General features: G+C 38.4%; 1 protein-coding gene across 4 annotated transcripts in view; it reads left to right on the forward strand.

Moving 5' to 3' along the window:
• Positions 1-27,783, forward strand: part of TMEM245 (transmembrane protein 245) — a 104,194-nt gene that overhangs the window by 51,373 nt on the left and 25,038 nt on the right. For 2 of the 4 annotated variants that reach the window (XM_082469148.1, XM_082469149.1), the window contains 5 exons: positions 759-849; positions 13,366-13,464; positions 15,521-15,652; positions 19,104-19,226; positions 19,355-19,500. In XM_082469148.1, the coding sequence (XP_082325274.1) occupies positions 759-849; positions 13,366-13,464; positions 15,521-15,652; positions 19,104-19,226; positions 19,355-19,500 (591 nt within the window). Of the gene's footprint in view, positions 1-758; positions 850-13,365; positions 13,465-15,520; positions 15,653-19,103; positions 19,227-19,354; positions 19,501-21,127; positions 26,341-27,783 lie in introns of those variants that run through there. The other 2 variants (XM_082469151.1, XM_082469150.1) reach the window with 2 other exon arrangements.

A 27,783-nucleotide genomic window follows, 5' to 3' on the forward strand; every position in this document is an offset into this window, starting at 1 on the left:
TTTTTTTTTTAATATTTTAGTAGATTTATTTATTTATTTATTTATTTATTGCTGTGTTGGGTCTTCGTTTCTGTGCGAGGGCTTTCTCTAGTTGCGGCAAGTGGGGGCCACTCTTCATCGTGGTGTGGGGGCCTCTCATTATCGCAGCCTCTCTTGTTGCGGAGCACAGGCTCCAGACGCGCAGGCTCAGTAATTGTGGTCACGGGCCTAGTTGCTCCGTGGCATGTGGGATCTTCCCAGACCAGGGCTCGAACCCGTGTCCCCTGCATTGGCAGGCAGACTCTCAACCACTGCGCCACCAGGGAAGCCCCCCCTCTTTATCTGTTGCTCTTCGGACACCTGCAGTGGCAAAGTGTTTTCACAGCAGCCAGCAAGATTTTTTTTATCAGGCCTAATAGATGTTTGTTAGTCATTAAGGATCTATCCAGATACCTCTGTGAAGTTCACACTTTTGAATAATTATACAGGTTATAGTTTTCCTCTAAAATGTAGTACCATGTAACTGAAAATATTCAACAGTCTCTTCAAACCACTAATGAATCTATAAATACTGGAGTAATTTAAAAGCTACTTAATTTCTCCCAAGTCACATCTCTATTTAGAGATCCAAATTTCCTGTTCATATTATTATACTGTAAGATTATTACATTTGTAAGTGTGTGATGTCAGTTAATGAGTGTTTAAAAAATTAAGTTCCAAGAGTTTGGTGCAGTGCACTATATTAGTTTTTCATTTTTTCTTTCTTTATTTTAAATTAGTTGGCTTCCTGAGGCTCAGGTAGTCCAAAGAGCCCTTAATTCCGCGGCTAACAATGTGTATCAGTATGGACGAGAATGGATAACCCACAAGGTAAGGGAAGAGCCTCTTTTTGCGGCTTTCTCTTTACAGGGTCTTCATTGGTAGTGACTTCTTGCTTTGATAAAGCAAAAATGGAGATTCTGTTTAGAACAATTTCTATTTTTGAGGTAGGCTTAAATCTGCAAGTCAACAAGCAATATATGATGAAATTAGACCTTCTGGATGATCATATTGATTAGTGCTGGTAGCCTGAATAATCTGAGAGGTAGGCCTTTTGCTTCATGTTCAAGATGGTTCTGATTCATTATTTGTGCTTTAGAACAGAATGATCACTAAGCTTGGGTGACCAAATAAGGCTTTGTGGAGAAAAAGTATTAACACATATTATATTTTATTATTAGCTGATAACTGTGCTTGGCAGTTTCCAATTTGTTTCATTTAATCTTTCCAAGAAACTTATTGTAGTCTGAATTATTTTACCCCCTTTATAGATGAGGAAACAGACTTAGCAAAGCTAAGTAAATTCCCTATGGTCATGTAGTAAATTGCAGAGCTTGGTTTCAAACTGAAGACTAATTCCAAATCCCTTGCTCTTTCTACTGTGGTATGCTAGAAGTGTGTGCCCGGAACTGAATTTAGTGCTTTAATGTGGCACTTGAGATAAATCTTGAAGGAATGGAATGATAGGTCCTGGGCAAATAAAGAGAAGGAAGAGTGTATTTTAAGAAGGGGTATTTATGTGATCCAAGATGTAGAGACAGGAAACTGAAACTCTGTGAAGGGGAGATGAAAGACAGAGGAGAAGGCACAGTTATCACAGCTAAGATCAGACTCCATGATATGGATTTGGGATATCTCTTTTTTTTCCCCCTAGTTTTGCCTGTGGAAATGAATGTAGTTTGAAGTTTTAATGTACTGAAGTAATTAGGATTGTCTAGGGATTGGCAAGATTTGTTGCAGTGACATGTGTGCCAGAAAAAGTATTAGTGTGTGATTTCTTGTTTAAAATTCAAAAACAAAATCTCAAAAAAAGGTATCTTGGAAATGATATTGTACACGCAGTAATCTGCTAACCTGAGGATGGAATTGTGGTCACCTTAAAAGTTAAGAGAAAAATGTGTTACTGATCTTCCTGGGTCCATGCCAGATAACCAAATCAACTGTCACATGGAAGTTTTTAAAAAATATTTATTGAATAAATGAAAGATAAGTACAGTTGACCCTTGAACAATGTGGTGGTTAGAGGTGCTGACCTTCTGTGTGGTCAGAAAACTCCCATATAACTTTACAGTTGGTGCTCATATACCTGGTTCCACATCCTCGGATTCAACCAACCACAGATTGTGGAGCACTGTAGTACATATTTAGTGAAAAAAATCCACGTGTAAGTGGACCTGTGCTGTTCCAACCTGTGTTGGTCAAAGGTCCACTGTATGTGGATATACATATCAGAACTATCATAGAAGAAAGATCCAGTCATTGCAGAAGGCTTTTAGACTTTTATATATATATATATATATATATATATATGCCTGACTTATCTATGGAAAGCATAGCGTTCAATTTTTGAATTATCTGTTCAGGAGAAATTTTTATTCTGGAATTCTTACCTATTTGGGAAAAGGATAAAGAAGGGGAATTTGGATAGCTGGAGAAATGTGCCTTAGATTTTAAAGAAGTAAATTTCAAATTACTTAGAGAAAAGATAGGTTTGAAACCTTTTGCTCAAGAGTCTAAAAGGGAAGACAGCTGAAGAGAGATGATATTGCTACGAAACATTGTAAAATATTTGTGATCCTCATTTGCAAGACACAGGGATAATATCTAAAAGCAACCATTGAATGTCCATTAACTGATGAGTGGATAAATAAAATGTGGTATATCCACATACTGGGATATTATTTGGCCATAAATAGGAAGGACGAACTGATACATTTTACAACATGGATGACCCGTGAAAACATTAGGCTAAGTAAAAGAAGCGGTCATAAAAGACCACATCCATTTATATAAAATGTGTGGAAGAGGCATATCTACAGAAACAAAGTAGAGTAGTGGTTTTCAGGGGTAGGGGGATTGGGGAGAAATGGGGGATTGATTACTAATGAGTATGGAGTTTTCTTTTGGGGGGATGAAAATGTTCCAAAATTGATTTTGGTAATGGTTGCATAACTGTGAATGTACTAAAAAACTGTTGAGTTATACACTTAAATGGGTGAATTGGAGGACCTTAAAGATGGCGGAGGAGGAAGACGTGGAGGTCCCCTTCCTCCCCACAAATACATGAAAAATACATCTACATGTGGAACAGCTCCTACAGGACACATACTGAACGCTGGCAGAAGACCTCAGACTTCCCAAAAGACAAGAAAATCCCCATGTACCTGGCCGTGTGGCTGACAGGGTCTTGGTGCTCTGGCCAGGTGTCAAGCCTGAGCTTCTGAGGTGGGAGAGCCGAGTTTAGGACATTGGACCACCAGAGACCTCCCTGCACCATGTAATATCAATCGGTGAGAGCTCTCCCAGAGATCTCTGTCTCAACGCTGAGACCCAGCTCCACCCAACGGCCAGCAAGCTCCAGTGTTGGATGCCCCATGCCAAACAACTAGCAAGACAGGAACACAACCCCACCCATTAGCAGAGAGGCTGACTAAAATCATACTAAGTTCACAGCACCCCAAAACACAGCACCGGATGCGGCCCTGCCCACCAGAAAGACAAGATCCAGCCCCACCCACCAGAACACAGGCACCAATCCCCTCCACCAGGAAGCTTACACAAGCCACTGAATGAACCTCACCCACTGGCGGCAGACACCAAAACCAATGGGAACTATGAACCTGCAGCCTGCAAAAAGGAGACCCCAAACACAGTAAGTTAAACAAAATGAGAAGACAGAGAAATGCAGCAGATGAAGGAGCAGGGTAGAAACCCACCAGGCCAAACAAATTAACAGGAAATAGGCAGTCTGCCTGAGAAAGAATTCAGAGTAGTGATAGTAAGATGATCCAAAATCTTGGAAATAGAATAGAGAAAATAAAAGAAACGTTTAACAAGGACTAAGAAGAACTAAAGAGCAAACAAACAATGATGACCAACACAATAAATGAAATTAAAAGTTCTCTAGAAGGAATCAATAGCAGAATAACTGAGGTAGAAGAACGGATAAGTGACCTGGAAGATAAAATAGTGGAAGTGACTACCGCAGAGCAGAATAAAGAAAAAAGAATGAAAAGAATTGAGGACAGTCTCAGAGACCTCTGGGACAACATTAAATGCACCAACATTCGAATTATAGGGGTCCCAGAAGAAGAAGAGAAAAAGAAAGGGTCTGAGAAAATATTTGAAGAGATTATAGTGGAAAACTTCCCTAACATGGGAAAGGAAATAGTCAGTCAAGCCCAAGAAGCACAGAGAGTCCCATACAGAATAAATCCATGGAGAAACACGCCAAGACACATATTAATCAAACTATCAAAAATTAAATACAAAGAAAAATATTAAAAGCAGCAAGGGAAAAGCAATAAATAACATGCAAGGGAATCCCCATAAGGTTAACAACTGATCTTTCAGCAGAAACTCTGTAAACCAGAAGGGAGTGGCAGGACATATTTAAAGTGATGAAAGGGAAAAACCTACAACCAAGATTACTCTACCCAGCAAGGATCTCATTCAGTTTCGATGGAGAAATTAAAACCTTTACAGACAAGCACAAGTTAAGAGAATTCAGCAACAACAAACCAGCTTTACAACAAATGCTAAAGGAACTTCTCTAGGCAGGAAACACAAGAGAAGGAAAAGACCTGCAATAACAAACCCAAAACAATTAAGAAAATGGTAATAGGAACATACATATCGATAATTACCTTAAATGTAAATGGATTAAATGCTCCAACCAAAAGACATAGACTGGCTGAATGGATACAAAAACAAGACCCATATATATCCTGTCTACAAGAGACCCACTTCAGACCTAGGGACACATACAGACTGAAAATGAGGGGATAGAAAAAGATATTTCCTGCAAATGGAAATCAAAAGAAAGCTGGAATAGCAATTCTCATATCAGAAAAAATAGACATTAAAATAAAGACTATTACAAGAGACAAAGAAGGACACTACATAATGATCAAGGGATCAACCCAAGAAGATATAACAATTGTAAATATTTATGCACCCAACATAGGAGCACCTCAATACATAAGACAAAGGCTAACAGCCTTAAAAGGGGAAAATGATAGTAACACAATCATAGTAGGGGACTTTAACACCCCACTTTCACCAATGACCAGATCATCCAAAATGAAAATAAATAAGGAAACACAAGCTTAAATGACACATTAAACTTGATGGACTTAATTGATATTTATAGGACATTCCATCCAAAAACAACAGAATACACTTTTTTTTTAACATCTTTATTGGAGTATAATTGCTTTACAGTGGTGTGTTAGTTTCTGCTTTATAACAAAGTGAATCAGTTATACATATACATATGTCCCCAATATCTCTTCCCTCTTGCATCTCCCGCCCTCTCACCCTCCCAATCCCAGCCCTCTACGTGGTCACAAAGCACCGAGCTGATCTCCCTGTGCTATGCAGCTGCTTCCCACTAGCTATCTTTTTTACGTTTGGTAGTGTATATATGTCCATGCCACTCTCTCACTTTGTCCCAGCTTACCCTTCCCCCTCCCCATATCCTCAAGTCCATTCTCTAGTAGGTCTGCATCTTTATTCCCATTTTGCCCCTAGGTTCTTCATGACGACTTTTTTTTTTTTTTTTTTAGATTCCATATATATGTGTTAGCATACAGTATTTGTTTTTCTCTTTCTGACTTACTTCACTCTGAATGACAGTCTCTAGGTCCATCCACCTCACTACAAATAACTCAATTTCATTTCTTTTTATGGCTGAGTAATATTCCATTGTATATATGTGCCACATCTTTATCCATTCATCTGTTGATGGACACTTAGGTTGCTTCCATGTCCTGGCTATTATAAATAGAGCTGCAATGAACATTTTGGTACATGACTCTTTCTGAATTATGGTTTTCTCAGGGTATATGCCCAGTAGTGGGATTGCTGGGTCATATGGTAGTTCTATTTTTAGTTTTTTAAGGAACCTCCATACTCTTCTCCATAGTGGCTGTATCAATTTACATTCCCACCAACAGTGCAAGAGGGTTCCCTTTTCTCCACACCCTCTCCAGCATTTGTTGTTTGTAGATTTTTTGATGATGGTTGTTCTGACCGGTGTGAGATAATATCTCATTGTAGTTTTGACTTGCATTTCTCTAATGATTAGTGATGTTGAGCATCCTTTCATGTGTTTGTTGGCCATCTGTATATCTTCTTTGGAGAAATGTCTATTTAGGTCTTCTGCCCATTTTTAGATTGGGTTTTTTGTTTTTTTGATATTGAGCTGCATGAACTGCTTGTAAATTTTGGAGATTAATCCTTTGTCAGTTGCTTCCTTTGCAAATATTTTATCCCATTCTGAGGGTTGTCTTTTTGTCTTGTTTATGGTTTCCTTTGCTGTGCAAAAGCTTTTAAGTTTCATTAGGTCCCATTTGTTTATTTTTGTGTTTATTTCCATTTCTCTAGGAGGTGGGTCAAAAAGGATCTTGCTGTGATTTATGTTATAGAGTGTTCTGCCTGTGTTTTCCTCTAAGAGTTTGATGGTGTCTGGCCTTACATTTAGGTCTTTAATCCATTTTGAGTTTATTTTTGTGTATGGTGTTAGGGAGTGTCCTAATTTCATTCTTTTACATGTAGCTGTCCAGTTTTCCCAGCACCACTTATTGAAGAGGCTATCTTTTCTCCCCTGTATATTCTTGCCTCCTTTATCAAAGATAAGGTGACCATATGTGCATGGGTTTATCTCTGGGCTTCCTATCCTGTTCCATTGATCCATATTTCTGTTTTTGTGCCAGTAGCATACTGTCTTGATTACTGTAGCTTTGTAGTATAGTCTGAAGTCAGGGAGCCTGATTCCTCCAGCTCCGTTTTTCTTTCTCAAGATTGCTTTGGCTCTTCGGGGTCTTTTGTGTTTCCATACAAATTGTGAAATTTTTTGTTCTAGTTCTGTGAAAAATGCCAGTGGTAGTTTGATAGGGATTGCATTGAATCTGTAGATTGCTTTGGGTAATAGAGTCATTTTCACAATGTTGATTCTTCCAATCCAAGAACATGGTATATCTCTCCATCTATTTATATCATCTTTAATTTCTTTCATCAGTGTTTTATAATTTTCTGCATACAGGTCTTTTGTCTCCTTAGGTAGGTTTATACCTAGATATTTTATTCTTTTTGTTACAATGATAAATGGGAGTGTTTTCTTAATTTCACTTTCAGATTTTTCATCATTAGTGTTCTCAAGTGCTCATGGAACATTCTCCAGGATAGATCATATCTTGGGTTACAAATCAAGCCTTGGTAAATTTAAGAAAATTGAAATCGTATCAAGTATCTTTTCCGACCACAACGCTATGAGACTAGATATTGATTACAGGAAAAAAACTGTAAAAAATACAAACACATGGAGGCTAAAAAAGATGCTACTAAATAACCAAGAGATCACTGAAAAAAACCAAAGAGGAAATCAAAAAATACCTAGAAACAAATGAGAATGAAAACTCGACGACCCATAATCGATGGGATGCAGCAAAAGCAGTTCTAAGAGGGAAGTTCATAGCAATACAATCCTACCTCAAGAAACAAGAAAAATCTCAAGTAAACAACCTAAGCTTACACCTAAAGCGTTAGAGAAAGAAGAACAAAACTCAGTGTTAGCAGAAGGAAAGAAATCATAAAGATAAGATCAGAAATAAATGAAAAAGAAATGAAGAAATCAATAACAAAGATGAATAAAACTAAAAGCTGGTTCTTTGAGAAGATAAACAAAATTGATAAACCATTAGCCGAACTCATCAAGAAAAAAATGAAGAAGACTCAAATCAATAGAATTAGAAATGAAAAAGGGTAAGTAACAACTGACATTGCAGGAATACAAAGGATCATGAGAGATTACTACAAGCAACTCTATGCCAATAAAATGGACAACTTGAAAGAAATGGACAAATTCTGAGAAAAGCACAACCTTCCGAGACTGAACCAGGAAGAAATAGAAAATATAAACAGACCAATCACAAGCACTGAAATTGAGACTGTGATTAAAAATCTTCCAGCATACAAAAGCCCAGAACCAGATGGCTTCACAGGTGAATTCTATCAAACATTCAGAGAACAGCTAACACCCATCCTTCTCAAACTCTTCCAAAATGTAGCAGAGGGAGGAACACTCCCAAACTCATTCTACGAGGCCACCATCACCCTGATACCAAAACCAGACAAAGATGTCACAAAAAAAGAAAACTACTGGCCAATATCACTGATGAACATAGATGCAAAAATTCTCAACAAAATACTAGCAAACAGAATCTAACAGCACATTAAAAGGACCATCCACTGTGATCAAGTGGAGTTAATCCCAGGAATGCAAGGATTCTTCATTATACACAAATCAATCAACATGACACACCATATTAACAAATTAAAGGATAAAAACCATATGATAATTTCACAGATGCAGAAAAAGCTTTCGACAAAATTCAACACCCATTTATGGTAAAAATTCTCCAGAAAGTAGGCATAGAGGGAACCTACCTCAACATAACAAAAGCCACATATGACAAACCCACAGCCAACATTGTTCTCAATGGTGAAAAACTGAAACCACTTCCTCTAAGATCAGGAACAAGACAAGGTTGCCCACTCTCACCGCTATTATTGAACATAATTTTGGAGGTTTTAGCCACAGCAGTCAGAGAAGGAAAAGAAATAAAAGGAATCCAAATAGGAAAAGAAGAAGTAAAATTGACTGTTTGCAAGTGACATGATACTATACATAGAGAATCCTAAAGATGCTACCAGAAAACTACTAGAGCTAACAATGAATTTGGTAAAATAGCAGGATTAATGCACAGAAATCTCTTGCATTCCTATACACTAGTGATGAAAAATATGAAAGAGAAATTAAGGAAACACTCCCATTTTCCATTGTAACAAAAAGAATAAAATACCTAGGAATCTACCTAAGGAGACAAAAGACCTGTATGCAGAAAACTATAAGACACTGATGAAAGAAATTAAAGATGATACAAACAGATGGAGAGATATATCATGTTCTTGGATTGGAAGAATAAACATTGTGAAAATGACTGTGCTACCCCGAGCAATCTACAGATTCAACGTAATCCCTATCAAACTACCAATGGCATTTTTCACAGAACTAGAACAAAAAATTGCACAATTTGTATGGAAATGCAAAAGACCCTGATTAGCCAAAGCAATGTTGAGAAAGAAAAGTTGGAGCTGGAGGAATCAGGCTCCCTGACTTTAGACTATACTACAAAGCTACAGTAATCAAGACAGTATGGTACTGGCACAAAAACAGAAATATAGATGAATGGAACAGGATAGAAAGCCCAGAGATAAACCCACGCACATATGGTCACCTTATCTTTTTTTTTTTTTAATTTATTTATTTTATTTATTTTTATTTTTGGCTGCGTTGGGTCTTTGTTGGTGCGCATGGGCTTTCTCTGGTTGCGGCGAGCGGGGGCTACTCTTCATTGCTATGCACGGGCTTCTCATTGCGGTGGCTTCTCTTGTTGTAGAGCACGGGCTCTAGGCACGTGGGCTTCAGTAGTTGTGGCAGGTGGGCTCAGTAGTTGTGGCTCGTGGGCTCTAGAGTGCAGGCTCAGTAGTTGTGGCGCACGGGCTTAGTTGCTCCGCAGCATGTGGGATCTTCCCGGACCAGGGCTCGAACCTGTGTCCCCTGCATTTGCAGGCGGATTCTTAACCCCTGCGCCACCAGGGAAACCCTGGTCACCTTATATTTGATAAGAATATACAGTGGAGAAACGTGGTGCTGGGAAAACTGGACAGCTACATGTAAAAGAATGAAATTAGAACACTCCCTTACACCGTATACAAAAATAAACTCAAAATGGATTAAAGACCTAAATGTAAGGCCAGACACTATAAAAGTCTTAGAGGAAAACATAGGCAGAACACTCTGTGACATAAATCACAGCAAGATCCTTTTTGAGTCACCTCCTAGAGAAATGGAAATAAAAACAAAAATAAACAAATGGGACCTAATGAAACTTAAAAGCTTTTGCACAACAAGGAAACCATAAACAAGACAAAAAGGCAACCCTCAGAATGGGAGAAAGTATTTGCAAATGAAGCAACTGACAAAGGATTAATCTCCAAAATATACAAGCAGCTCATGCAGCTCAATATCAAAAAAACAAACAACCCAATCCAAAAATGGGCAGAAGACCTAAATAGACATTTCTCCAAAGAAGATATACAGATGGCCAACAAACACATGAAAGGATGCTCAACATCATTAATCATTAGAGAAATGCAAATCAAAACTACAATGAGGTATCATCTCACACCGGTCAGAATGGCCATCATCAAAAAATGTACAAACAATAAATGCTGGAGAGGGTGTGGAGAAAACTTGCACTGTTGGTGGGAATGTAGATTGATACAGCCACTATGGAGAACAATATGGAGGTTCCTTAAAAAACTAAAAATAGAAGTACCATATGACCCAGCAATCCCACTACTGGGCATATAACCAGAGAAAACCGTAATTCAAAAGGAGTCATGTACTGCAGTGTTCATTGCAGCACTGTTTACAATAGCCCGGACATGGAAGCAACCTACATATCCATTGACAGATGAATGGATAAAGTAGATGTGGCCCATATACACAATGGAATATTACTCAGCCATAAAAAAAACGAAATTGAAGTATGTGTAGTGAGGTGGATGGGCCTAGAGTCTGTCATACAGAGTGAAGTAGGTCAGAAAGAGAAAAACAAATACTGTATGCTAACACATATGTATGGAATCTAAAAAAAAAAAAAAAAAGGTCATGAAGAACCTAGGGGCAAGACAGGAATAAAGATGCAGACATAGAGAATGGGCTTGAGGACACGGGAGTGAGAAGGGTAAGCTGGGACGAAGTGAGAGAGTAGCATTGACATATATACACTACCAGATGTAACATAGATAGCTAGTGGGAAGCAGCTGCATAGCACAGAGAGCTCAGCTCGGTGCTTTGTGACCACCTAGGGGGGTGGGATAGGGAGGGTGGGAGGGAGACGCAAGAGGGAGGAGATATGGGGATATATGTATATGTATAGCTGATTCACTTTGTTATACAGCAGAAACTAACAGAACATGGTAAAGCAATTATACTCCAATAAAGATGTTAAAAAAAAAAGTGATATATATATAAAGGAACGGTTGAATTTTAAGGTGTGTGTTATATCTCAGTAAAACTGTTTAAAAAAAAAAGAACCATTGAAATTGCAGAGGTAGCTTTCCAGTAAGCTCAGATCTTATCCAGCTAAGAATCATGTAAGAATTGGGTCCTAAGAACTAAAGTGTAGAAAGGGTCAAAACTAGGGAAAAAAATGTTACACTCAGGAAAGGAAAAGAGTTTTTTATAGGGCGTGTTCAGATATGAACAGAGAGGGCTCCTGTCTGTCTGCCCTCAGCCTGCTTTGGCAGCCGTGTCTCCCATGTCCTCTGTGCATTGTTTGGGTTCTACTCAGACCTCCCAGTTTACTATTTTCTCAATATTCAGTTTACTTTTGTCATGCAACATCCTTGCTTTAACTATCCTTTCTACTTGTATTCTCTTTCTAAAATTTGTACCTGGAGATACTGCCCTGATACAGCAAGAGAATAAGTAATGAGCACATTTCCTCTGTCCCTTCTCTGATGACGAGAATGAAGAAAGTGACAGCCAGTGCACAAACATGTCAGGCACTGTTCTAAATGCTGGCGAAAAGCAGTAAACCAGAAAGAGTTACAACTCTCCTGGAGCCTTACATTCCGGGTGAAAGGAGACAAGCATTAAACGTGCAAACAAATAAAAGTTTCAGATCTGAAAGTGCTGTGACCAGAGTAAACAGAGTGATGTGGTAGAGAGTAACTCCAAGTGATGCTTTAGCTAGAATGGCCAGAGAATGCCTCTGAGAAGGTAATGTTTTCACTAAGATTTGAATGGTGAGAAGGAGGCAATTTATGAAGGTCTGCGAAAAGAATGTTTCAAGTTGAGGGCATAGAAAATTCAGAGGCCCTGAGATGGGAAGGAACTTGAATGAGGGAAAGAAAGGTCAGTGTGGCTGGAATAGGGAATGTGGTGATGAGACAAGCCTTTAGGTCATAAAGAACTTGGGATTTTAATTTAGCTACAAAGGACTTTAAAACAGGGATATGACCAGATTTAGGATATTGAAAGCTCATTTTGGCTGCTTTATGGAGAAGTGGGCAAGAATGAAGAAGACAGGGAGACCAATTGAAAGATTATTCTGATAGTCCAGGTGAGATGTTGATGAGTTGGACTAAGATTGTAGAAGTGGAAATTGAGAGACATTGTCATATTTGGGATATGTTTTTGAGGTTGTCTTGACATGAATTGCTCATGGATTGGTTATGGAGTGAAAGGGAAGGAAGTTTTTGGTTTGTCCAACTAGAAGGATAGCTGTACACTTAGATGAAAAGAATTGGAGGTGGTAGTGGGGTGTAGGTGTTGCATGTAGATTGGTAATTCTGTTTCAAGGCATATTAAATATCTTAAGTAGACATACAATCGGACATACATAGCTGGAGCTCAAGGGAGAGATCTGGGCTGTAGATGGAAGTTTGAATATCAGATAGTACCCATGTGATTGGTAGAGATGAACTGTATTAGTTTTGGTAGGGCTGCCATAACAAAGTACCATGAACTTTGTGCTTCAACAACATAAATTAATATTCTCACAGTTCTAGAGGCTACAAGTCCAAGATCAAGGAGTCAGCAGAATTGGTTTCTTCTGAGGCCTCTTTCAGCTTGGCTTCTAGATGGCCTTTGTCTTCACATGGTCTTCCCTCCATGTGTGTTTATGTCCTAATGTCCTCTTTTTATAAGAACACAGTAATATTGAATTAGGACCTACCCCAATGATCTCATTTTAATTTGGTTACCTCCTTAAAGACCCTATCTCCAAATACAGTCACATTCTGAGGTACTGGCGGTTAGGACTTCAACATAAGAATTTAGGGGCGGGGGACACAATTAAGCCCATAACATGGCCTAAGGAGAGAATATAGCTAGAAGAGGACCAAAGGTAGATTCCTGCAGCACTTAAGCTTTTGAAACTCAGAGAAGTGAGCTAGCAGAGAATACTGAGGGCAGGTAAGATCAGAAAAGTCAGTAAGCATGGCTTCATTCTCTTAAAACCTAAAGAAGCTCTCTTAGAGACCTAAGAATAAAGGAAAGAAAAAAGAAGCAAAAAGACGGGAGAGAGGAAATTTACTGGGGATATTGAGGAGTAGTAGAGTTTAAGGAAAGAACACAATGTGGTTAGAGGCAATTAAATAGGCTGGAACATTTTAGTTTGATTTGGAACAAATATAAAGACCCAGCATGTATTAATTTTACTGGATTGTTGCCTGAAATATTAACCCAGATTATATCTGTATTTCTTCCAGCTTCATAAAATTCTTGGAGATAAGGTGAACAATACTGCCGTAATTGAAAAGCAAGTACTAGAACTTTGGGACAGACTGTATCATTCTTGGTTTGTAAAGGTAAGTTATTTTAGCTAAGGATTTCAGTTGTAAACTAATAGTGTCCTTTTATTTTATGGACTCATTGACTAGGTAGGATTGTGTTAACATTGGGATTTCATTTATTGACATTTTTAAGCTGCAAGTTCTTAAACCTCAGGTCACTAAAAGTCAGCTTGAACTGATGATCAGTCTCCATGGCAGAACCCACCAGTCTCTCTGGTGTATCAGTATTCCATCCTCTGTTCATTACCATCAACACCATCCCATCCTCTAGACCAGATTTGTACAGTAGAAATGTAATGAATGCAAGTCATACATGTTATATTAATTTTTCTAGTGGCCACATTAAAAAAAAAACTAGGACAGGTGAAATTAATTTTAATAATGTATTTTACTTAACCCAGTATACCCAATATATGTCATTTCCATATGGAATGAATAAAAAAATTTAATGAGATTATATATATATATTTTATATGTGTATATATATATATATATATATATATATATATATAATTTTTTCCATTCTAAGTCTTAGAAATCCAGTTTATCATTTACACTAACAGCACATCTCAGTTTTTGGACTAGCCACATTTTAGGTACTTAGTAGCCATATGTGGGTAGTGGCTACTATTTGGGACAATACAGCTCCAGACTAAGAACTTTTCTCTTTGAGGAAGTGAAAATAGATCCAAAAGTTTAGAGATATTTATTTTATTTTAAATAAACCTTTAATGCTACTTGTGCTGATGTACTCCTATTTCAGAATTTATGAAGAAAAATAGTATCATTTTTCATTAAATATAAAAATGATGGTTTGCAAGCAGCTAGTTGTGCTGGGCTGTTGTATACACTGCGTTGGCAAGGCCTGTGGGCCATTAGGAGCTGTGCTGTGGAAGATGCCCATCCAAGGGAAGGAGATAGACTGGGGCAGAGTTCGTGGTTGGTTTTTCCCAGGGTTGATCTAAACAGAAGAGAAACATAAATAAGTCTCTTAACTTGGGGTTTGGGGGTAGGAGGGCTTGATTTAAATTTGAATTTGTTGCTCAATGACCTGTTTGGCATTGTGTACTCTTGCCCCAGGAGGAGTCGAAGGAACAGTGATGGTTTTTGTGGGTTTCCAAAACTGGGAGTTAAAACTAACTGGGGGATCTCTGGGTAGATATCTGCTGAAGAGCCAGACTATTGGAAAGGTTGTATCCACTTCTTCTGCTGACTCTGGGGCTTCTGCTTACAGACAAACAGCTTTTACTGTCCCTCACCCCCTTTGAGCTTCACTTATGGTCCAGGGTGGTCAGTGTTTTAAAAGCATAGGTTTGTAAGTGGGTAAGTGCATTGCTTTCTTTACCTCTTTTACTAGGACCTAATGTCTTCATTGCATGATGAAGGCTGGCATCACAGTGCTGTTTGAAAAAAGTGCGAGAATGGAAACACAGGAATGTTAAGAATCTACTTCTATTTCTAAATTTTAACCTTACCAGTCACTTTGTTTATACATCACTCTTTCAAATCTGTTATTCCTGCATTTCTGCCAATGTAATTCTCTTCCAGATAGACAAGTTAGATCCCCCCCGACCCTTATTTTCCCCTGTTTTATTGAGACATGATTGACATATAACATTGTATTGGTTTTAGCTGTACTTTTTCATATTCTTATTTCCCCTCTGCTTCCTTTAGCGTGTATAGAGGAGTAATAAGGGAGATGAGCAAAGGAGGGAAAAAAGCAAAACTGGGAGACCAAGAGAAAGGTTAGAGGGGCTAAAAGGGAAAAGTAAGATGAAAGTATATGCTGCGTTCGTGTTCAGTTGAACATACGAGTAAAGTGTGTTCATGAACATACTTAGAAGGGAAGTATTTAAGCTAGGCTGAGACACAGTAACTAGAACGTAAACAGAAAAATATATTTCAGGTCTTTCGGTGGAGTTCTTTGTTGATTTCTTAAATAATACAAAGTTTTTCACCTTTGTGTACTTACTAAATTGCTCAAGTGGACCTAAAACAAAATAGGCTATTTATACCTCCTATTCTTTAGGTTAAGATGGAGATTTCACGTCTGAACTGTTCTATTCCATAGAATGTAACGCACTCTGGAAGGCTCAAAGGACAAAAGATGCACATAAGTCGTCAGAATAGCTGGCTGGGAGACATTCTGGACTGGCAGGATATCGCTTCCTTTGTCCATGAGAACATTGAGACATTTCTTTCGGTAAGAAATACTATTTATAGTTAAACTGGACTTAGAAACAAAAACAGAAACTCTAATTCCCAGTTTTCTTCACACACTGAAAGACCTTTCGGTACCCTGTTTTTAATGCCATGACATTTACAGTTTGGAGAGTTCGAAATGCACTAGAAAGATGTCCAAAAGCCATAGGCCTCAGGTGTAGCTCCCCTGACGCCTCCTCTGTGGTTGAAGAGTAACCAAGAGATGCTGACTCAGGTAGCACACGTGGCTCTCAGATTTTGAGATGGTATCCTGGTCCCCTAGGCTGACCAGAATGTCCCCAGTTGGAACACTAGAGAGGGAGCCACCTTTGGTGGGTGAAGCCCTTTGGCAGATGGAAACATGGTTCCGGTCACATTAGAGAGACTGGATGTTTAAAGGCTTCGCTTATTATCATCCCACCCGTCCTTCCCTCATGCACCACCCACCTCTGCCTCGTTTACCAAAGGATCAAAGGCAGCAAGGAACAGCTTGCCGTGTTGCCAAGTTTCAGCGACTGTTCTTCATTCCATAGCATACTTTGTGAGGTATCTTGGCCTGTGCCTTTTCACAGAGATGAGAAGACTTCTCTTGTGAATAAACTTGTAACTCTCATCATGTTAATAAAAGTGGAGGTTTGCTGTGCTAGATATTTTTAAAATTTAATTTTTATCAAAATAATAGATGACCATAGCTGAAAGGTCAAAAATGTTTTGCTCCTGCTCTGTGCTTCCCCACTTCAGTCTCATTCTCCAAAAAGAGCTCTCAATTCTTTTAGCTTTCTCTGTGTATTTACCTCTAAATTTCTTAAATAATGTTTATGCTGCTCTTTCTTGGTTTAACAATATTATCTTTTGGCTTCCTAACATGGAAGATGAAGATACAAGTCCCTCAGTGCTTCCTTACAGCTCCCTTGGGGTTTTCTTACGACTCCTTTTGTCCCTTCACCCAGTCCCTTCACCCATGCCTGCACTCACATTTTCCGTTTCTCCCAATCGCCTAGTGTAGATACAACAGTTTGAAATTACATCTAGAAATTTGTGTCCTTCAGTTCTAAGAAGGTTGTTTTTGCTAATCCCTTCCCTCTGTTTTCTGTGGCCCAGTGGCTCTCACATTTTGGTGTGAGGACTCCGAAGAGCTTTTGCTGATGGGGGTTCTGTTGATACTTATTGTATTAGCGGTTAAAACTGAGAACTTTAAACATATTTATCAATTCACTAAAAAATAACGTTACTTGTTGACATGAAGAACATGCTTGTTATGTCTGAAAAATAACCATTTTCCAAAACAAAAAAAATGATTTAGTGTGAAGAGTGGCTTTCTTTACATTTTTGCAAACCTGTTTAATGTCTGGTTTCTCATATTTGTTTTTGCATTCAGTCTGTTGGAATATGTTGTTTTGGTTGAAGTATATGAGGAAATCTAGCCTCACACAGATATGTAGCTGGAAAAGAGGGTAGTCTTTTAATAACCTTTTCAGATCATTGTGACTATTCTTTGATACTACACCAAAACTCAACAAATGGTATTTCTTAAAGGTTAGTTGCAGTGTAGAATTTGAAACCGTATCAGTGAACTTTTTCTACTCTCTTATGTTAAGGTCCCTTGATCTGTCTTGGCTAGGAATGGATCTTCTACCCTTACATGATTTTGTAATGTGCACTGGTCATTTGGAATATTGGTTCACTAATATCTAATATATATATTCTAAATATTGACACGTTTTGTTATACAGTAATAAAAAAAGTCACATTCTTTAATATCACCACCTATCTCATCAGAATAAATTTTAAGGAACTGTCAAGGTCAGCCCTTGACTGAATTTTTTGGTTTTATAATACCCAACATCTCTTTCTTCTTTTCTGAACCTTTCTTCCTAATCCCTTTGAGTACATAGAAAAGTTACTGGATTGTTGGTGACTACCAGTCTACAATTAATGTATTCAGTTAATTTCTTAAGAATTACCACAGAGTATTTCCTATCAGTATGACCCAGAAACTATTTAAAAACTTTTTTTGATAAAAATTCCAAAGTGACTGAATTCCCCAAAAGAATGTTTGTAAAAATCACAAGTAAGGGCATTGTTGGTTTGTTTCTTAGAATCAGTGGCATTATTCATTCATTCTTTATCCCATAAGGTCAAACAGTCAATCATGCATATTTTTGTAGGCATCGTGAAGCATTTTCAAGATTTTATGTAAGGAGTTATTGTAAATGAAACTAGCCTGCCAAAGTCCTCTTATGAAGGCTGAGCTGAGGTTTGCAAGAAATGCTGAGGACAACAAAATATGCCTTTATAAGTGGTACATTTGAGGTAGGAAAGGAATGGATAGGCCTTTCATGGAAGAGATGGTATAACTTGAGCATATGACAAAAAACAGAATTTCTCTTTTGGAAAGGGCACCAAAATAAAACCAGCCATTAGGAGTTCTGGTCCCAGCTCTAGTTCCGCTTATTAGCTTCATGCCCTTGGGCAAGTTTTAAAAAATCTCTGAGCTTCGGTTTGTATATCTGTAAAATAAAGATGATATCATCGACATTGCTTCCCTCACTGCATTGCTGTGAGGTTTATGTGAGCATTTTGAAAACTATAATGGAAGGTGTTTTTCTGATCATCTTGCTTCCTTGTTTTTCATTAAGAGGAAGGATAGTCCTCTTGGGGAGAATAATAGAACAGACATTATCATATGGGACTTTAAGTTCATGAAGAGATAGGAAATATCTATAACACACCTACATGAAAATACGTAGGTGTGTTATAGATATTATACCTCTTCTTTCAGTAATATTTAACACGTATTAACATCTGCTTCTAGTGAATTTGCAGGTGATGGATCAGATGAACTGAGTAGGTCTTGATATAGGGTCATTATCTATCTGAGGAAAGGTTTTCAGTTGCAGAGCTCTGACCCCATCTGTTCATTTCTTTTATTGTGACTTTAGTGAAGTCATTGAAGTGACGCTTTTGTGTTTGTTGTTGGTTCTAAGTTGAAGATGGCAAGTCGGTGGGGGAGGTATAGCTAATCAGACTAATGTTAGAATTTCATGGCCTGTGCTTGTGGTCCTACAAGCTACATACAACTACAGGTTGCATTCTGGCATATTCTTCTGTAGGTATTTTTTCTATGCGTGCCATTTTCATAGTTATAATCATGCTATAAATAAGCTTTTTTGTCCTGTTCTTTAAACTTAGCATTGTATCATAAAATATTTTTCTGTGTTATAATAAAGATGTTTTAATGGCTGCCTGTTATTATTTGTAGTACATTCACCATAACTTACTTAACCATTTTCCTTACTAATCAACATTCAAATGTTTTCAGATAAAATAATACTCAGTTCTTGTCGTTTCAGTTTGTGGTACTAAAACACTACATGAAGAGCACACTAGGTAGCTGTAGAAACTTCTTTCCTGAGGACTAGTTCTAATATTTAGCCTTCCCTCCTCGCCAGATCTTAGAGTCTTTGTGGATCGTTATGAGCCGCAACGTGAGCCTGCTGTTCACCACTGTCACCACGCTCCTGACCATCCTCTTCTACAGCGGGACTGCCCTCCTCAACTTTGTTCTGTCTCTGGTACGTACCCACAGATAAGTGCATGTCACACTCCTTCTGCAGTAAAGCGTGTTCTTGGTTCCATTTATGTTTCCTTCCTGTAGTTTCCAAATGTGATATTTTAGGAGGTACTGTCCTTTGTTTTGCAGATAATTTTCCTGACCACACTATTTTATCTGTTAAGTTCCAGTGATGAGTACTACAAGCCAGTGAAGTGGGTGATAAGCCTGACACCACTATCTCAGCCAGGTCCTTCTTCTAATATTATTGGCCAGTCTGTGGAAGAAGCTATCAGGTAGGGATAAGATTTATGCTGTTCTTACTTCCTTCAGAAACTGCTCTCCATGAGAGGCCCATTTTTCTGTTTTGAGCCTTCCTGGTAACATTCAGTGCTAAGCTAGTGAGGGATGCTGGTATTTTCAGATTTTTAACATCTCCTTTGAGAGGATAGTGTAAAACAGTTTCAATATCCTACTCTCAAGCCTGTGATGTACAAAGGTCTAATGGCCTGTCCCCAGGCCCTTGCTGCAGCTCCTAATCGCCACGTAATTTGCTCGGGAGAAGCCCCTCCTGCACCACACGTACACCTCAGCTTCTCTCAGAACCCTCCTTGTATTCTCAGGAATTCTAGCTTTGCCTGGGGAGGAGAGGAGGTGGCCTTCCTGTTTCTTCCTCTGTCCCTCTGCAGTCAGGCTGTGCCCTCTGCAGAGGGTAGTTTGGATATCGGAAATGCAAAATGTGGGGTTATTTCCAAGTCACGGGCTCTGTGTGTATCGCAGGTTCCAGCCAGAAATGTCCATCATGTCTTCTGGGGTCTATGTATTGCAGGCTTGATTTCTGAATGAGCTGATTCTTCAGCTTTTATTCTTCATATCCTCTTTCCAAGTCACTGATGCCTTTTTCCTCTTCATCATGTCAGGTAGGGAGAGGCCTTTTGCAGCCTTGTCTCAGCTCCTTCCCAAAACTTTGTCACTCATTGCTCTAACTCATTAATAAGACTCTACTTCATTTTGACTTCTTATGAATAGCTACTCAAATGAAATCCTCATGTTATCCATTAGAGCTCCTTTTTCTAATAAGCTGTTAGGCGGTGTAAAGCTTCTCCTGAATAGTGAATCTTTGGCTGGCATTTCTGTTTCCACATACTTTTAAGAAAATGGTAATTTCTTGAAACTAGTCTGCCACAGAAATCTTGATTTGACCTGATAATTCTGTCTAACTGATTTTGGCTTATTTTTTCACTGTGTTCATGCAACAGCTGGTGAGGATACCACTTTGATCTTTGGAAAACCCTTGGTTACATTCAAATAGCATGCATGCACCTAAAATATATTTTCTCTGGAAACTTTGCTAGGTTTTCTATTTTTCCTCCTACTTTATTGGACAGTAGGTGGGATTAAAACCAAAAAAGCTCTTATCCCCTTTGGTGCTCCCAGGTATCCACATGGAGCCATCCATGTAAATATTCTAAGTTTGGGAGTATGTTGTCTACTGTAACAGCTTTCAGGGTGAAGTTGTCTTCAGGAAAGATACTTGCTGGCTTTAGCATCCCTTCTAAGCCTATTTGACCATTGGTTATCATCTTTATTAATCTATCAATAGATTAACTTTAGTGTATCTAAGTGACACCTGTCTCAAAAAAGTTTATGCAAATGCTTTACCAAAAAGGAAAAATAACTTTCTATCTTCCTAATAGGATAAAGCTATGGAATCAGCCATATCAAAGGCTGCCATAATCCTCTAGTCAGTGTGACTTAAGCCAAGTCTTACAGAAAAGTATCTAGCTTGTCCATAAAGAACTTCAAGAAAGATACTTCTTTTTCCTGAAGTAACCTTTACTAGCACGGCTGACCATCCTCTAAATGTCTGTCATTGAGTCATTTTTTTTTCATACCAAATATCCCACCTCCTTTGTTTTAAAGATTATTCTTTAATGTCATGGTGGAACTGGTAAGCAGAGCTGTGATTTGCACCTAAGTCCAGCTGATTGAGATCACACATTCTTCTGGTATACCATGATGCCTTCTTCCAGGAGATGGTTGGAACAGAAGATGATGGTACTGTTAAGACTATTCACATGGACACATGAGGCTGGCAGCTAAAAATTTAGTTCTTTGCAGAGAAAGACAAATATCACATGATATCGCTTATATGTGGAATCTAAAAAAAAGGATACAAATGAACTTATTTACAAAACAAATAGAAAACAAATTTATGGTTACCAAGGTGGGGGGAGGGTTAAATTAGGAGTTTGGGATTAATAAAATACACACACTATATAAAATAGATAACAAGGGTCTACTGTATAGCGCAGGGAACTATACTCAATATCTTGTAATAACCTATAATGAAAGAGAATGTAAAAAAGAATATATATATTCATATATATGTATAACTGAATCACTTTACTGTACACCTGAAACTAACAGAACATTGTAAGTCAACTATATTTCAATAAAAATTAAAAAAAAAATTAGGTCTTTGGTTCAGGAAGGAATTTGAGGTTAGAGAGTGTACAGTCATCTACATAGATATGAGGAAATATATGTCTTTTCACAGGTTAGATTTGCTTTATCTTCTTGGGATTGTACACACTAATTATGTACTATAAGAATAGCCCCAGGCTTCCCTGGTGGCGCAGTGGTTGAGAATCTGCCTGCCAATGCATGGGACACGGGTTCGAGCCCTGGTCTGGAAAGATCCCACATGCCACGGAGCGACTAGGCCCGTGAGCCACAATTGCTGAGCCTGCGCGTCTGGAGCCTGTGCTCCGCAACAGGAGAGGCCGCGATAGTGAGAAGCCCACGCACCGCGATGAAGAGTGGCCCCCGCTTGCCGCAACTAGAGAAAGCCCTCGCACAGAAACGAAGACCCAACACAGCCATAAATAAATAAATAAATAAATAAAATTAAAAAAAAAAAAAAAAAGAACACTAGGGAGAATCTTGTTTAAAAAAAAAAAAAGAATAGCCCATGTCTTGGTTCTAACGTATACTCATACAAAAACCATTCATTTTGTTATCTTATTTGTTTTTAATTTGTTTTTAACTTTTTATTTTGTATTGGAGTATAGCTGATTAACAATGTTGTGATAGTTTCAGGTGCACAGCAAAGGTTAATGTTTTTTTATTGTGGTAAAAGTCACATAGAGGACTTTTTTTTTTTTTTTTTTTTCAAAGTGTAAAGGGTTTTTTTTAATTATGTGTAACACAAAGTTATTTAAGTCAATAAATTTTTAAGGAATTTCACATGTTCTGATTCTTTCCACTGCCAATCACCTTAGTTCCTCCAAACTCATAATCTTCAAGATAAAATAGCCCTTTCAAAAAGAAGTTATCGTGTGAGTCAGCCCACAATTCTTTTAGTTAGGCTTCTTTGATCTCCAATGAAATATGGACACACTTCAAAATTCCCCACCTACAGAAAAAGATTGTAATGGCAACTGGGACTGATTAGGTTCCATTTTCATTCATACCTAAATTTAGCTGATTGTTTCCAAACATGCATGTTTCAGGCAACTTTTATCTTAGAGCTTTCATGTTTTAAAATATAGCTTTATGTAAGATGGATGTTCAGAAAGGCTATTTTCATTCAGCCCATTCAGAGCAGTTGAACATTTTGCCCATCATCATGACAGAGGACTTACTTTTAATACAGAAAAAAAATTAACAACCAACACTACAATCCTAATTGTTGTCAAAATTGATAGATTTCTGTGAGTCTGAAAAATATGGTACAGATGAGATAACTTGTTATAGGCTGGGCCATTTTTCTAACCACAGCTATATCAAGTTATATAAATTATAGATTGTAATTCAGGTTGATTTTTAGCAGTCTGAGTGCTTTTTATTTCTTTACTGGGTCAAATTCAAGACTTAAAATATACAGTCTTACATAGGTACCTCTGAAGAACTTTCCCATATATGTAAGATAACAGTGAGTTCTAGTTCTACAAGCTCCTGTCAGTTTTTTCGTTCTTAAGGATTATGTTCAAGATGGAATATGTTTCTTCATGGAGAAAGATTTTAAGAGGGAAAATATTATACAAATGATCATGAAAATATTATCATAATGCCCTGAGACTGAAGTTTAGTGTGTAAATTATCAGTGATGTCAGGTTTTATAAGCATCAGTCATTAGTTGTCATCAATGTTGCAGTTAAGTGAATTATTAAACTCATTTTATATGATCCATTAATAAGTTAAAAGTGGAATTGAAATTGGGAGTTAACTGCATGTCCAGACAGTGAAAGTGTCTTTGTTCTTCAAGCTTTGCCTTCTGAAATATGTGGCTACTAGATAATCACTGTCTCATTGAATTTCTGAACCTTAGTTATTTTTCTCCATTCTGAATGAGTATTCTTCTAAACTGAATACATTTGTGATTGGGTTTTCATGTCATGAACTTTTGAGTTAGTGGCATGCATCCGTTACCCCCAAACCATTTTCCTCCCCTTAGAGCATGTTGTGTCCTGAATGTTTGCATCACACCCTTCTCCCCCGATGCTCCATTCTGCTTGCTCTGGTGGAGATATTGCACATTACTAAGTTGCATGTTGTCACGGCCTCAGTGCAATTTAGTGTGTGTGATATTTTCACATGAGTGCATGCACACGGGTAGGGCTCTTGCTTGTGGGATTACAGCTTTTCAGGGCCGGTGGGTGGGAGTCCTAGTGATGAATTTGATGGGAGAATGTATGTACTGTGAGATTTTTGGTGAACACGCTTCCCACCTCTACCCTCCAGTTTTGCAGAATTAAAAGTATTTGGGTTAATAAAAAAATCAGCGTCGATCATTTAGTAAATCAGTATTTCCAGTTTTTACTGGAAATATTAAATATTCATTAGAAAGAAATTCTTGTGGATTTAAGGTTATAAACATTATTTGTTTAAATTAAAATGTACAAGGAAGAGTTTAAAGCTGTAAGAAAATATATTTTCATTTATTTGAAGAGATCTCCTAACGCTGAAATAGAGAGGCAGAATCTCTTATGCATGTTTGGGAAAATTAAATTAGTAGAGTTCTTAAATAATAACCAAGTCAGTAAATATAATGCCTTTTTAACCTACTTGATTAAAGATCAGTTTAATAAGCTTAAACCTTTGCTTCAAGTTTCCAAGGGAAATGACTTTTAAAAACTTTGTCTTGTACTTAGTTTCTCTTTGTGGTGCTTTAAAAATTGCTGAATTCATTTTAATAAGGCTCATAATAGAACTAGTGTTGAGATACAAATGTTTGCTATTTGCGTATGTAATTGAAACAACCTCTTGTTGATTTTTTTAATTAGCACTAGAGTAAGTATCCATGATCGGTAGGCATTGTCAAAGACACAAAACAATGTATTTAATTATATAAAAATATTGAATTAGTATTTACTGCTGCCAAGGACTCCACACGATTTAATGTGATGCCGCGGTCGTACGCTTGTGTGTGTGATTCACAGTTATTTCCAGTGGGGATGGAAGGCGTCTATGGGAGCAGCTCTCCCTGAACCCCTCACCAGCACGCTAGGTCTGCGTGCACAGAGTGACCATTCCCCTCTGGAATGGAAATCCAGTGTCAACCAAGATCCTGTGCCTTTTACTGTGGAGCTGGGTCTCTGGGGTGGCTAGTGAATCAGGAAAGGGAGGGGGTTGTAATGAAGGGATTCCTGATTGGTCATTTTATACGCGGGGTCTCTGAACATGCCTGCCCTCTCCACTAGCTCACCTTCTACTTGAGGTGCAGTGTGTGGCAGTGAGGGTAGACTACTGCTGTTCCCTGGGGAATGATAGTCTTAGAGTCTTCCTATCTGACCTTTAGAAAGAAAAGAGGGCAGAACCAGTGTAAGGAAATGTCAGGAGTCGGCAGAATTTGACTGTGGACTCTTTACTCTCCTTTTCTTTCTTTTCCCTTAGACTGTGCTTCCTACTTGTTTGTGGTCTAGGGCCCTGTGTACCCTGAGGGCACAGAGCTTCTTGACTATGGTTTTTCATTCTCCCCACCAATGTCCTTGCTTCAAGTCTCACTCCACTAAAAGCAGGTCATCTGATGAAATCCTGAATTGGCTGGCTAGTTCTCTCTCACTCAGTTTGGAAAAGTAACATAAATACTCTTTCGGTCAGAAATGAGAGGGGGCTGAGAGCTGAAGTAAAAAACTTGTGAAAATAACAGTTTCATCTCAGAGTTTATAAAGGATAAAGACAGAGCTCTGGTTAAGAATTCAAATTCTAACCAATCATTTGAAGTCAATTCAAGTCTCTGGTACAGAGGAGTTAGATATGTAGTTGTGTAAACGAGGCATGGACACACAAACCTTTATGTGTCATAATTATACAAGTATAATTACACTTAGACAAAAAGCTGATTGTGTATGAACTTGGAACTTTTATTCACAGAGAGGTATGCTTAGATGAGGCCTAACTGGATGGGATGCACTATGGCCTGCCTTCCAGTAGAGGGGACCCCTGCCTTGTAACAGTCCCCATATGGCACGGGGCAGGGGAACATCTATAGGACTGTCTGACAGTGGAAGGTCTCTGAGTGAGGATGTGGCCTTGTTAGACAGGGGGAGCCTCCAGCTCAGGGGCTGGTGTCAGTCTCATCCATTGAGCTAAATCAGGCCTGCTGAGCCAGATTGACTGAGCTACCGAAAGAGGGGAGGAAAAGAGCCTCCTGAGTCTTCTGAATTTGAGTCTCTCCAACTGCTGAGTGCTAGGAAAGCCTGGAGATGTAGTTAGAGAACAACTGTCAGTCTTTAAAGAGTCACTGAAAAGAAGTGTCCTAGAAGATGGAGCACATGCAGATATTCTTCCACTCAAAAGAAAAGATTGGGACTTCCCTGGTAGTCCAGTGGTAAAGAGTCCGCCTTCCAGCGCAGGGGACTCGGGTTCGATCCCTGGTCAGGGAACTAAGATCCCACATGCTGTGGGGCAGCTAAACTCGTGTGCCACAACTAGTGAGCTCACACGGCTCAACGAGAGAGCCTGCGTGCCACAAACTACAGAGCCCACATGCCCTAGAGCCCGTGTGCCACAACTAGAGAGAGAAAAACCCACACACCACAACTAGAGAGATGCCCGTGCGCCACAACGAAAGATCCCACATGCCTCAGCCAAGATCCCGTGTTCCACAACTAAGACCCGACGCAGCCAAATAAATTAAATAAATAAATATTAAAAAAAAATAAGATTGAGGTGGATAGTGGAGGAAGACTGTATGCTACATACATATGAGACTGGTGAACTTGATACCTGATAACAGTAGCTCCAATAATAACTACTGTTATTGAGCACCAAGTGTGTATCAGGTCAGTTACTTGGGACTCCAGATGCATTGTCATTTAGCTTTTCGTGAGCTGAATTGTTCTTTCTGCCAGCATCCACCCACGTAATACCATAGTATGAAGTTTAAGCCTTACACCTTGAGGAGATGTGGTGTGATGTAGCAGGCAGTAACTTCTGGCTGGGTGTCCATAGACTATAGGTTTTCTCTGAATGGAGAGATAAAAACAATTGCTAATGTTTCTTAAAATGTTAAACAGATACCATATTCCCCAGCATCTTCACTCTAAGGCATTTACTGAAAAGCAGTGAAAGCATATGACCAAAACTTGTGCTTAAGTGTTCATAGCAGCATTATTCACAATAGCCCCAAACTGGAAATAGCCCAAATGCCCATCAGCTGGTGAATGGATAAACAAATAGTGGTATATCCATATAATGGAATACTACTCAGCAATTTAAAAGGAACAAACTACTATGTGGATGAACCTCAAAAGCATTGTACTAGGTTAAAGAAACCAAACACAAAAAGCTGTGTAATAACAGTGGGAATGTACTTGACACTACGGAACTGTACACTTAAAAATGGTTAAATAGTAAGTTTCATGTTATGTATATTTTACCACATTTTTTTCCAAAAGGTACATAATGTATGATTCTGTTAGTACAAAATTCTAGAAAAGGCGAAACTGTAGTGACAGAAAGCATATCTAGTGGCTGTCAGAGACCAGGGCTCAGGGAGGGATTCACTATAACAGGGCATGAGCAAACTTTTTGGGAATGATGCTAATGTTCTATATTTTGATTCTGGTGGTAGTTAATGCAACTGTATACATTTGTCAAAATTCACGGAATCATACGCTTAGAGTTGATGAGTTTTATTGTTGGTAAATTATAGTTCAATAAAACTTATACAGAAGAAAGAGAGGAGAAAAATGGCTAGGAATTTGAAGGAGTTAAAAAATTCTCTTAGTAAATTATTAGAAGATTTTTCTCTGCTTCTAAAAAACTGTATACCAGATCATAAGGTAGGGGAAATATATTGTCTTTACTTCCCTCATTGGGATACATGAAAATGTTTAGTTACTGCGAACAATAGATAGTGCATTTAGGGTCTACAAAATTACTTAAAAGTTGCCTTAGTCAGAATATTACCAACAGTCAATATTCCCAGAGGTAGAAGGAGACTGTTTTCCTACGAGTGGCCCTTTTTGGATTGAGCTTTGCTTACTTGCCACCTAGAGGGGTGATTCAGTTGTGGTGTTCCATTGCACTTTGATGTCAACTTACTTTTGGCTTAAAATTTTTAAAACACC

This window comes from Balaenoptera physalus (genome assembly GCF_965194825.1).
Source record: "Balaenoptera physalus genome assembly, chromosome: 7".
Taxonomy (NCBI): Eukaryota; Metazoa; Chordata; class Mammalia; order Artiodactyla; family Balaenopteridae; genus Balaenoptera; species Balaenoptera physalus.